The 13,095-nt window shown below is 49.9% G+C and overlaps 1 protein-coding gene across 1 annotated transcript in view; it reads left to right on the forward strand.

Annotated features, from left to right (window-relative positions):
• Positions 1-13,095, forward strand: part of QRICH2 (glutamine rich 2) — a 68,188-nt gene that overhangs the window by 35,837 nt on the left and 19,256 nt on the right. Inside the window, exons 6-10 of the mRNA XM_019501623.1 lie at positions 554-648; positions 6,922-7,044; positions 7,425-7,499; positions 8,378-8,542; positions 10,237-10,358. Of these exons, the coding sequence (XP_019357168.1) occupies positions 554-648; positions 6,922-7,044; positions 7,425-7,499; positions 8,378-8,542; positions 10,237-10,358 (580 nt within the window). The remainder of the gene's footprint in view (positions 1-553; positions 649-6,921; positions 7,045-7,424; positions 7,500-8,377; positions 8,543-10,236; positions 10,359-13,095) is intronic.

A 13,095-nucleotide genomic window follows, 5' to 3' on the forward strand; every position in this document is an offset into this window, starting at 1 on the left:
AGACTGAGAACAGTGTGAATTCCCATTGAGTTATGCTTCCAGTAGGTTTCTACTAGATGTACTGGTGAGCAGCACTGTTAATAGCTAAGGATGGTTGAACTCCCCAACACTTGATCCAAGGCAGGTGGCCATGCTTAATGCTTGGGGCTGGCTATCCAGTAAGCAAGTACCTCATAGTTTCAGGCCACCACACACTGTAATGGTTTGACTAACCTGAGGGTGATAAATAATCAGCTATGTGACTTACGCCCTGACTTTCATGGGGGCCTTTGGTTCAGATCACTGTGGGTAGAAGTGGGCTTTCCCTCCTCTTTGGATCATTTTCTCATTCATATCAAAGTATCTCGTGGCATTTCCATGTCTTGCCTTGTCCCAAAGTCATGCCAGAGTGCCCCAGTGGGGCTGGGGGGCTGGCTAGGGAGGGGTGCTGGGATGAGCTCATACTGGTTTGGAGGCTATTACTGGGAATCTTCTTGGATGTAGCTGCTTTCAGGGCCTGGCACTGCACTAAGCCATGTAACCAACCCTGCAATATTTCCTTGATGGCATAAAGCCCGGAAGAACATCCCCAGCCTCCCTGCTGCTGTCCTGGACCAGTTGTCATCCTTGAAAGACATGGCAGAGGACATGAGAAGCACAAAGGAGAAGGTTAGTGGGTGGCATACTGTCTCGGGAGCTAAGAGGGTAGGGCTGAGACAGGTCTGATTATGTAGTCTGTGAAGCTGGGAGGTTGGCATTGGTGAGGCTGTCTTTGTGGTCAAGACTCTGGCATGAGTCTTGGAAAGCAGGAATTTGATTCCAGGCTCTTAACAGATTCTCTTGGGTGAGTCACTTCATTCCTTCAATGACATTACCTTTTGTCTGGTCTCCTTAAACTAGAAGCTGTTTAAGGCAGAAACTCATACTATATATCTTCTAAATGCCTACCACAATGGTTTTGTGTGCTCAGCTGGCTTCTAGGCACCATCTGAATAGAAACAACAATAACGAACAGTCTGAAGGGAGAAAAGCCCTAGTAAAGAAGGGCAGAAGGGTGATATTGGCTTGTGTCTCCCAACCCCTGGGAAAGAGAGGCCTATGCTCTTCAGAAGCCCCAGTCAAATCCACCTGTGCTGCAGTGCTTGCCAAGGGTCCTTTTCTACTGCTGAGAGATACTGAATTGTCCTGCCTTTTGTGTTCAGCTTTGAAGGGAGAAGATGGCTGGGGCAGGGGCAGGAGCATACGTAGCTTTCTAGCTACAAATATATGAATTGAAGGTCCGATCTTCTGGACACTTGCTTTAAAATGAGTGTGTTTTATGTTAAGCCATTAAGCTCACCTTGGTCCTTAACACCTGGAGGTCAGTTCTGGTGCAAATCTTTTGAAATGAGTGGAGTAGCAGCTACTTGTACAAGGATGGCTTTTGGCTCTGGGTATTTTTGATGGGTAGTTAAACCCAGCATCACCAGAGGGTGGGTGTCTGCCCACTGGGCAGAGGTCCATGCAAGCAGACCTATGGCCTGGAGTCCTGACTCTTGACAGCTGTCGTGGTTCTAGATAATCAATCTTCAGAATGTCTTGGAAGGAGCGGAGGTTGCAGGAGCAGGCCAGAGCGCGGAGGAATCCGGTCAGATTAACCTGCAAGTAGCTAAACTCAGGTAAAAGGAAATGACAGCCAGAGACATGTTTCCTTGCCCATTTTCTCCTGCGTAATGGGCTTCACTAGCAGGCCCTGCTGCCCAGGATCTAACAATGGGACTGAGGCCTGGACTCTGATATACATGTAGAGCCCCAGAGGATGCACCATTTTCTGCTGTGCAGTTGATAACTAATCAACTGCAAGCTGCAGTAACTAGTTGTCACCCATGTGGTTCATACAAGGCAGTGCCTGCACTGATCTAGGACTGAACTCCTGTTAACTGGTCCTAGCCCAAATGGCCCATGAAGACCAAGACTGCTGCCCAGTTGCATACCCCATAATCAGTGGTCCATGTCCTAGGGGCTTATGCTGAGCTGAACTGCCTAGCATTAAAGATCGGATGTCCAGGGCTAACCCATGCTGACTGGCATATATCTCCCTTGTGTAAATGAGTGAGCTTCACCCACCTTCCACCCAGAGGCCTGGTACTTCGTGGAATTGTCCTGTATTTGGTGACCCACATGCATTCGTTGCTGTCCCTGGGTTAATATACTGTCACGAGCAGTCGTGGGTCCCTCTGGGACTGAACAGAGACCTGGACTGTAGTAAATCTGCCTGGGGCTTACTTTAAAACTGGGCCATGGTAGCCATCGTAACTGAAGGACCCTGGGCCTGGCTCTGGGTTTGACTAGGTTTTATACAAAGTAAGATGTGCCAGGATGACCTCTGTAGCTAATGTAGCACACCTAGGGGAAGGATACTGGTCAGAGCAAGGAGGCATATTATTAAGAGTCTGTAAGAGGGTGCCAGCACCACAGAGTTGGGGAGGGGGATCACCAAAACAGGGCAGGTAGGGAGAATTTTGTCAGCTAGAAATGGAAGATACACCTGGCGTGGGAGTGGGTTTTGCTAGGCAAGTCGGTCTTTAAAGGTGGAGTTAACTGTTATGTGGTGGGCTGGGGTCTTCCTGGGAGACTTCTGGGAGGTGTCTGGCCACTACAAGACCTCACTCCTTGCCCAGAGCACAGGGGCCTGTCCAGCCAGGCTCTTTCCAGGCACCCAGAGCTGGCTCTGCATACCCATCCCCAAGAAGCTGGAACAAACCATAGGAATAACTGCATCCCCTGAACTGACCTGAAGTTGGCATGTGATATGTGGGTATCTAACCCACAGAAGTATCTTCAAGCCACTATAGCAGGGAGGCAAATTCTGCCCTGAAGTGAAAGGGTGGGGACTTTGGGAGAGTTGCACCCAAGCTGCATTTGGTCCTGAGAAGGGTTCATGCCTTCCTGTGCTGTGTACCACTCCCTGTCCCTTGCTGCTACCAGCCCCACAAGCAGCCTCTTGGCTCAGCGAGTGATCCTTTGTGGTGTTGGCTCTGTGGTCCAGATCGACGGTGAAGAACATAGAGAAGGAGCTGCAGAAGCTGAGAGAGAAGCAGGATCAGGGCAAAGCCAAACTGGAGCAGTCGGTGACTGACACAGCCATCTGTCTCCAGGACCAGGTCAGGCAAGAGCCAGGGCCACTCGCTGGGTTCCCATTAAACCCCCACTCCTTGGAGCTGTCTGAATGGCGTTTCTGGGCATCGGTCCCCTTGTGACTCCTCTGAGTTGTTGCTGCTGCCCTTTGTTATACAGTTATTTAGGGCATCAGAGTCCTTGCAGGGGTTTTCTACAAGGTTTCACCTCTTGAAGCCAGTGTCCTAACTGGGGCATGGCTACCTGGAGCTGGCCTCCCTGACTGCTGTTCCCAGCTGTGATCCTGCTGGGGAAGGACAAGAAGAGGGTGGACTCAGAAAAAACGCTTCCTCTGGACCCTTAGGTTCACAGGGGAAGCATGGAGGAGGTGACAACACTCCCTTATCCCATGGGAGACTGCAGATCACAGCCTCCCAAATACCGCAGGGTCGGCTGTGGGCAGAGCTGTAGGGTTTGAGTGCATGTGGGGTAGATAAACAGCCTTGTGCCACCAAGGTGTTCCCCTACTGAGGCCAGTCTGGCTTCTGCAATGCTTCTAGAGCTCTGTTCTGTGCTGAGCGGCTCGAAGAAGGGATCCTAGTAACAGCTCCTCCAGTGTAACAACCCTGAGGCAAGCAGCTGTGACCCGCACCCCTGGTCTTTAAGGATGCTTGCTCCCTCTCCTATGCTCAAACCAAGATAGACCGTGGCAGGGTCACTCCAGGGATGTCCATCCTGTGGCCATCCCTCAAGACCTCCGTCTGCCATTCTTAAGACCATGCTTGAGAGCAGCAATGGGGGACACCCTCAGAACAGCTTCCCTGCAATATTTTTGGGTTTGGCTTGAATGAGCAGGAGTAAATGGGCAGGAGTCTCCCTGCCAGACCATGCCAGGGACACAGCGTAAATGTACCCTGAGGGGAGCGCTGCTTCAGCTGTTCCTGACTGGAAGAGTTAGACCAGACAGTAAAGGCCAAGAATGGCTGAGACACATCTATGGGTAACATAGGCTGCCTGAGGTGTTGCTTCTGGGCACTGGGGATTTTACCAATGGGTTGTTTTTGTGGCACCATATGGGTCAGGCAAAAGCAGACACAGTCCTTCCCTGGCACTGGTTGGCAGTGCCTGGACATTAGAGAGTGCTGACAAACCCACCTTCTTCTCTCCCCTGCCTACAGTTAGACAAGCTTAGGTCTGTGATAGAGGGCATGATGGCTTCCTCCTCCACCTTGCTTTCCATGAGCATGCCCGCTGGCCCGGAGACCACCGAGCCAGCACTGCATGCTTCATGCCCAGCCTGCAGCATAGATGTCAGCGAGCAGGTTAGCCATCTGTTCAAACGCTATGAACAGCTCCAGGACTTAATTAACAGCTTCATGAAGCGGCGCACACAGGGCAAGGCATCCAAGAGGCCGCAGCTGAAGAGCCAGGTAAGGCCTGCGGAGGGAAATGCTGGGAGTTATTATACAGGCTTTCAGGAGGGAGCTGGAACCACCAGTCTGTACTGGGTGAAGCCAAAGAGTGCGAGAAAACCACTGCGGCAGGGATCTGAGCAGCAGGATATGCAGATAGCTGTTGGGAATAGCTGAACCCTGAGGAGGAGGCAATAGGTGGGAGTCATGGTGGTGACCAGCTCTGCCCCTCTGCACCACACAGGAGGCTTGATGGGCTGCCCTGTAGGGTTTCTGGATCCTTGTCTGGCCTTGAGTCACTCCTGCTGGGTGGCCCTTTGGATGGACGCCCTGATCCTGGGTTCAGAGGTTACAAATCAGAGTGAGTCCGGTGCTTTGTGGCCTGGGTGGAGCCGTTGCTGTGTTCAGTGACCCTGGTCAGCACTGCCCAAGGTACCAGAGCTGTGTAGATCAGGTACTGGTAGGGTCGGCTGAAGAGAAGTGCTGGAAGCCAGGATAGGTGCATTGGCAGAGCCATGCATGGGGATCTTGAAGTATGCTGCATGTCCTGATCAGCAGAGCTATATCTGTGGGGCAGCTGCCTGTTTCCTGTTGGGCACAGGCTCCAGGAGCTTTGGGAGAACCAAAGTGGCACTCTGTTGGTCCAAGCTCAGGGTCTGTGAAGTGTTTAAGGAGAAGAAAGAGCATAACAGAGTTGGAAAGGACCTCAAGGGTCCTCCTGTCCAATTCCCTGCCTTAATGCAGGATGCCCTGTCCCTAAGCTGTCCCAGAGATCTGCCTGTCCAGCCTCTTCTGAGAAACCGCCAGGGGTGGAGATTCCCCAGCAAGGAGCTGGGGATCAGAGTAGGTTTGCCAATTTGATTTCAGTGCAGTCATGGGGTTTCCATTTCTTCCTGTCCTTGATCAGTAGCCCAAGCCTCTCTGCATTCCCACCCCATGCTTGCATACACTGCTCGGTTTTCTGTGAGATCTACAAGCCATGGCAATGGGAACTCCCACTCCTTCTCCTTGCAATCAGGCACACGCATTACACAGGGAATAACCTGCCTCTGGCTTGATGCTATTCTGATCAGCATTTGGGTGTAACAGAGTTGGAAAAAAACGCTAAGGCATAACCCAAAAGGGAATGGGGCTCCACTCACCTGTATTGCCAATGAACAAGGAACGTGGGACTAGGGAGGAAAAAGAGGCTAACAGTGCTTCCCTGAGTGTCAGTGGCACTGTTGTATTTCTATCCATCTAGTGTTTGGGATAACATAGCGGCCTAATGATCTTTGGACCTTAGCATCCTTACAGTGCAGCGCTATGTGGAGCTGATGCAAGACTAAGACATACTCTCATTGATGTAATCTAAACTACATATGGGGCCGAGAGCCAGAAGTCTTAAATTCTGTCCTTAATTGTTCTGTCCATTATCTTCCCTTTGCCTCCGTTTCTGACTCTCTGTATGAATCCACTAGGGGAGACTATGAGGTTGGACTGTGGTATATTCTGAAGACGCTTTAGAGATGAAAAGGACACCTGAGGTAGTGGTTGGGATTCAGTAACTGTTGTCTAGATTCCCCAAATGGCAGGTAACCTTTTTTTATAATCTAGGATGGATTATCCAGCGCCTTTCTACTCCCTGGGGTGGGAGGAGGTGGGGCCGTAAGGTGCAAGAATGATTTCCAGGGCTAACTGTTCAGCTGCAGCCTCTGGTTTAGCCTCAGAGGAGTCAGTTGGATCTGTAAAATGGGTTCATTTTGTACAAGCAGATCTGAAAGAAGGGTAAGCAGAGGTACTATCCCTGACTGCTGGTTTTGTATGTATAGAGTGGGTACCTGATAAAACAACAATCGGCCTTGGGAAGTTTGCAGATTTTCCTCCCAGAGTAGGAGAATTCCCGATGGGTTCTGACTTGAGCCAGTTCCAGTACAATGTCTGGGAGCTAGCACAGACCTCCAGACTGAAGATGCCCTTTCCTCAGATGACATTGCGGCCAGCTTTTGCCTGGTTTGTGTCCAGCAGGAGACGGTGGATCGTGAACACCTCATACAGCATTTTGCTTGAGGGGAACTGGAGACTGGTTGGGTGTGGAGCATGGGGCATGTCACCTCCTGGTCATCAATTTGAATTGAGTAGCTGCAGCTGAAAGTCTTTGCCAGTGGATAACATGTGAGTGACTGACCGGGCAGTCTGAGTGAAGCATTTTGTAGGTCCTAAGCCCTATCTCAACATGGGCACAGAGGGCAAATTCATGGCAGTCTCAGTAGTGAGGGCAGTGACTACCTGGACCAGGGGAGACTGAATGGTTGTATGTAAGTGATGGTGGAAGATTCTGATGAGGCATCACCCCTGTTGCCCAGGCTGTGTCCACTCTCTGGGCCTGGGTACCTGGCAGCACTTCCCTGATTATTGGGCCTTGTTTTCATTTTCCTTTCTGTCTTTGAACCAGGATGAGGAGCTGCTGAATCGCATCCAAAGCACCATCATCAATGTGCAGGAAGACTGCGAGAAGCTCAACACTATCACAGGGAACCTCATCGAAGAGCATCGCCAGAAGCAGAAAGACATTGATGTGAGTGGCAGGCCTGCCCAGAGGAGCAGATATCAGCATGGTCTGTTAAATGTGATGAGTTTCAGCCATGCACACGTAGAAGTTAGGCTGTTCTTAGTGTTGCTCATTCTCATGATTCACCCTCATCAGCAAGCAATGGGGCAGTGAATGCCCCTGAGAGCAAAGAGATCCCAAGACAGGAAGAAAGTGTAGTCATGGAATATGCCTAAGCTTCACCCTTCTCATCCCCACCCCTGACTTGCTAGATTTAATGGGGGTTTAAGATCTCTGAATCCTAGATGCCTTCAGGTGGTAACAGGGAGTTTGTGCAGTTGCTGGGAGGTGACAGTGAATGACTGTGCAGTAGGTTTTCATCCCCTGTTCTCCTCTGTACCTTACAGGTTCTGTTCCAGTCTCTGGAGAGACTGGAAAAGGAGAAAGCAGACAAGGAGCATCTGGAGATGGAAATCGACGTGGTAAGGAGAGGCACATGCATTGGGTTAGATGGAGATGGCTACCATCTGTGCCTTCTGGCATAGTCTCAGGCAGGCAGAGTGGGATTCCAGGCTCCCCCAGGGGTGGGAGGCTGATCCCTAGCTTCAGACCAAAGATCTTGGATCTACTGCTTCACCATGGGCAGGTCTCTTGAGATCTTTGAGCACAGGTTTAAATGGAGCTAATGACACTTGCCAGCCCCTGTAAGCTGTTCAGAGATCAGCTGAAGGAAGCACTAGATAAAGGCTGAGATGTTATTATGTAGGATGTATATGATGCTGTGCATCCTCTCAGTGCAACATGAACTACTGAGACACATGCGTGCATTCTCCCTACATGTGTGTGTGTGTGTTTAAAAATAAGTCATGAACTGTACTGTGTGGAAGTTGGAATTGCCAATTCCAGCCTCTGATTTTGGTCCCTTGGGTGGTCTGGGTCCAAGTGAACCACCATGAATTTTCATGGACAGAGCAGCCACTGTTCTAACAGCGTTTAAGCCAAAGGAGACTCTAGTGTAGAGTTGTCCTTGAGGTAATCATGGGTAAGTTAGAGGGGTGAGGAGCTGCCCAGGTTTACAAACTCTTCTGAAAAACTAGAACTGCATCTGCTTCAGTGAGGAAGCTCCCAATAAGGGGAAAGGGGTGAAGGATGATAGCTAGGATGAAGGGTAGAGCCATTGCTTGGAGCACCCAAGTCCTGACTGTAGGAGGGGGAGGTGTCTCCTCGGTAGGGAGTAGGGAGGCAAAGTTTTGTTATGGTTCCACATCAGACTGTGGAACAAAAATGCACATTTTTTTCGAGCCCTGGATCCATCTGAAGATCTTCCTCTTCCTTCCCTTTCATTTTTCTGCCTTGCCAGAAAGCTGACAAGATCTCCCTGGCTAGCAAAGTCAGCCGCAGCCAGTTTGATGCCACCCTGGAGCAGCTCAACAAAATGATCCAGGATCTGCTGAATAAGATGACAGGGCATGAACAGGACTGGCACAAAGTGCTTGACAAGCTCGTGGTGGAGATGGACTCCAAGGTAAGATGGAGTCATTCACAGTGTCATAGCCCCAGTCAGTATGTCAGCCCTGGGTAGTCAATGGTCAGGGCCTTGCCTGGTTTATAAGAGGGGGAGACTGGGAGCTTGTTCCTTTTTAAGACACAGTAAATCTGCTAGAGCCACTGAGGTTTTATAGATATCTTTACACAGGGCCTGGTTCCCTGGTTTATATTGTCAGACCACTGCAATGAGGCCCTGACAACAATCAGGTTGTCAGTACTTATTTTTAGCCCTTTCTTCCTCTCCTTTCTGTCATGGAGCCAGTCCTGAGTCCAGGAACAAAGCAGCTTGGCTCATAGATGCCATAAGAGAACAGGCTTTCAGGCCTCACATTGTAGGCAGGATCTGGTGAACCCATCTTTCAGGCTGCTGCTAGTCTCAGGGAGGGAGAAGAGATTCTCTGGGGTGTTTACCTTATAAACCAGGAGCCTTCAGGACTGGAATGCTTTGCTTTGAGAATTGCCTCATGTTAAGCTGAACTTTCTCACCCTCTTCAGTCCCTCTTCCAACTTGTCATGGCCTTGTGCTTCCCAAATCTGTCCACCATCTTCCCCCATGCCCAGCTGTGCCCCAAGAAGCCTCATGGCCTCCCTCATTGGTTGTGTCACAACACAGCCATTCCTCGTCTGCATGGCACAGGGCACTTTGGTATAATAGCACCCAGGCTGGCTCACTTCTACTGGGTGGGAGACTAGAGGTGGTGTAACAGCATTACCAAAGTGCCCTGTGCCATGAGTTTTGAGGGTATTTATACTATGTCCTCACTGCTCTTGGGGAAGGGTGCACTTAAGTACATCCCACCCACCTCTGGAAATGCAGCAAAGCTGCTCTGAAGGCATCATCTGTAGCTATTCTCATGCATGTTGGAAAACAAGAGGTGCTGCAGGGGGATGCCTCCAGAGTATCCTTCACCACTGTGTTCCTGGTTTGAAGTGAGCAAGTGTCTGGGTATCTCTGCCATGGCACTGCTTTGCCAGGGGGATATGCCCATAGTGGCGTGGTGCCCTACTGTTGTTTCACCACTTGAAAATGAGCTGCATCATTCATGTGGTCTGTAAACCATAGGGAGGAGAGATGGAAAGGCCTCATTTGGTCCATCAGATCCAAGGCTGTTCCTGCCAGCACATTTCTTGACACTTCATCTCCTTTTTTCAAATGGCCTATGGGAGGTGGGATGGAGTTATCCACCACTTGCCTTGAAACCTTTCCAGACTTGAGTATCTCCGCTAATGGTGAGATCTGACCCTTTAGGATGTCCTTTGGGTGGATGCCTGGGTTCGTCCTCTGAGTCCTGGTTCTGCCACCCCATGTCACTGATCAGGACTTCTTAGTTCCATCAAACTCTTGTTGACCGTGATCCTGTCTTATGGTTATCTCATGTTTCAAGCATAGGGCTCTGTGCAATAACCAAGGGGCTCCATCTGGATTGTAGCAACCAGATCTTTATTTAAAGATAAAGCCATGTTGTACATTGTGTGCTCAGAGCAGTTGAGCAGTCCTCAAGCCCATGGAGCTTCCTTCTGGTATCACCCTCCAAATTGCCCCTCCTACAACTCCTGTTCCCACCTGCAGGTTCCCTGCAGGTTGTTACACCTCGTATCCCATCAGTCACTGAGAAGCCATGATATGTGTGACATGGGCATGGCTCTGAAGAATGGTGCCTTGCCTTGCAGCTGGACCGCCTGGAGTTAGACCCATTCCGGGAGCAGCTTGAGGAGCGGTGGAAGGCCATCCGGAAGCAGCTGAAGGAGAAGTCTCCACAGTATGAAGCAGATGAAGCAGCTGGGATCAGGAAGTAAGTTGCACCTCTGGCTTCCTGGCAGCACTTTTGAACAAGGGGCTGGTGTTTCTGATGTACTGGGATCACCTCAAGCTGTGTCTGCACTGCAGGCCTGCCCTGAGTAGCTTTAACCTAACCAGTCGTGTACAGTGGCACAGACATCACTGCGGTCTGAAAACCTGTGAAAATATGTAGGGTCCTGAATGGGCACTGGACCTGCTTTGTCTGGGGCTTCCCTGCTCATAGTACCAGGGCCAACTAGAGTAACAACAGTTTTGTGCAGACACATACTTCTAAGGTGATTGCAGCCATAGTCAAGGATATCATCCTTGTGGTTGAAGCATGCCAAAATCTTCCCAGTTTGACTACCATTTTAATTAAGCATTAGAAGGCCCTAGGGCAGATGCCTTAGACCAGAAGAGCTATTTCCATATGTGAAGGAGAATAACTAGACCGGTAATGGGCACCATTTTGCTAGTATGCCTGCCTCTTGATACAGCTCCAACTCTATTAATTCAAAAGAACCCATAATCCTAAGGAAAATCATTATACTGATCCATCCTAAGGAAAATCGTTATACTTTGCAGAGGAGCTCTGAGGTTCTTGTGCTTTGTCCTAATCCCACTGCAATGCATTTGAATTAATGGTATCTTTGCCTAATGGCAATCCTGCTTCTCAGGATCAGTTGCAGCCGGAGGCTGTACTGCAAAAGCATGTGGCTGGATTCATCAAGGGATACCAAGATTTTCAAAGCTACTGGAAAGATTCAAAGTAAGCAGGCTTCCGAAGCCCCTAGGCAAGCCTGGGAGAGCTCACCCTGAGGATTTAAGAATTAAAATGGAGGAGCTGATCATCTGTAAAATCTGCTGCTTCACATGTCATATGGAAGGCAACAAGAGGCTGTGGTGATGGGCTGGAATGCAGGATCCTCAGGGTACACAGTGCTCCTAAGTGCAGCACCAAGAATCACAGGTCTGTCTAGCCCTTCCTGCTGGGTATTCACAAGACCTGGAAATCAGGCTCTGAAGCCACCATGAGGAGCCCCCCACTGAAGGGTCAAGCTGGAGGGAGAGGCAGAGGCTGCCCCAAGGGTGTTCTCATGTCTTGAGTACCCAGGTTGGACACGTGGGCATAAGCAAGGGGGAAAGACCTAGCCTAAGATGAAGATGACAGATAGCTGCCACTTAAGGGAGAGGGGGTGGCATTGGTATTCATGGTTTCTGTTCCCAGCTTTGCATTTGCAGCGTCTTCCATGGAAGCCTTGCATTACCCTGCTCCCATGTCTCAGTTTACACATGCAAGTGTTATTTGAAAGACTCCCTTGGGGTCACTGCTCAAGCTGTGCCTCAAGTACTGTGAGCTCCAGAGATGACAGAGGTGCCAATGAAATATTCCCATTGTAAGGTGTTTTTCCAGCACCTTGAATTGCCACCGGTTGTGAACCGTTACCCATTCATTGTCACCAGAGGGCACCAGTGCCCTGCCTGTAAGTACATGGGCCCTGTACAAGCTGCCTAAAGCAATGCGAACTGTCAGTTCCTGCATAGTCCTGTTAGATGCAGAGCCAGATGACAGTCACCACCTTGTGTGGCCCACACGTTCTGAGAGATGCAGATAAGATCTGACAGCCGCCGTCCTCTTCCCAGGCCCACACACACGTGCATAGACACACACCCACACTCCCACGGGCTGCCTGTTGTTTTCTGTCCATTGAAGTCAACACATGACGGGTTAGAAAATAAAAGCAAATGGACTCAGATGACACGAGGCAAGCTGCCCTTGGGCATCGGGAGGGGTGTGTGTGTGTGTGTGACTAATTTCAGTTCTGCCCCTAGGGTTGTCTTGAAATTATGGGCGAGTTCAGAGCTGCCAGGCAGTCCCTGCCAGATGCATCACACTTTCCCATCAGTTCAGGGCAGGTATTCCATCATGCCAATTGCTGACTCATGATCATGACCCTGTCCTTGCTCAGTGAATGCCGGGATTGATAAGGACGGGCACCGTTCTGTGGCTTGGGGTTCTTGGTTCCCTGCTATCTGAAGGTTGTAAATCTGAGTCCTGCTTCTGGGCCATCTTGCCTGCACCCCCAAGCCTTAATGGAGATGCAGAGGGTATAAAACCTCTTTGTTTCATAGGGAATGCCAGGTTATGATGCACACTTATGCAATATTTTCAGGGGGGTGTTTAATGCTGATGAAACTGCAGCCTTGGTATAACGTGTATAAGCCCCTGTATGTGACAGGTATGCATGTGTGTGCCATATTGTTCCAACTATAAGTCACACCCCCCCCTTTTTATTACTACCTCAAAAAGAGCCATAAAAACTGCTCTCAACTTATACACAGAGTTGACCTATAATTGGGCTCGTGACACCAAGGCAATAATCACATCAGAACCTTCACAGACGCATTGAACATATGAGCACAGACTATTGCCATATTTGGGGAAACAAAAGTTTTTCTTGAATCTGGAAATGTGGTGCTGACTTACACACAGGGTTGTCCTGTCATCAGAGCAGTACAATATATTTCATACTCGTGTGCATGTGGGGCTGTGGAAGAAAGAGGGGGGCAAAATTATTTAGTAGAGATTACCAGAACAAGGGGTATGTATGTGATGCATTTGTTGTGCTGGCAGTGTTGGCTCATGGTTAATGCTGGGGTCAAGACTCCTGGGCCTGCCACTGATCTGCTGTGTGATCGTAGGCAAGTCACTTTCCTTCTCACTGTCTCGGTGTTCACAGCTATGAAAG

Source organism: Gavialis gangeticus, unplaced genomic scaffold, assembly GCF_001723915.1.
Source record: "Gavialis gangeticus isolate Ggan-Ray unplaced genomic scaffold, GavGan_comp1, whole genome shotgun sequence".
NCBI classification, from domain to species: domain Eukaryota; kingdom Metazoa; phylum Chordata; order Crocodylia; family Gavialidae; genus Gavialis; species Gavialis gangeticus.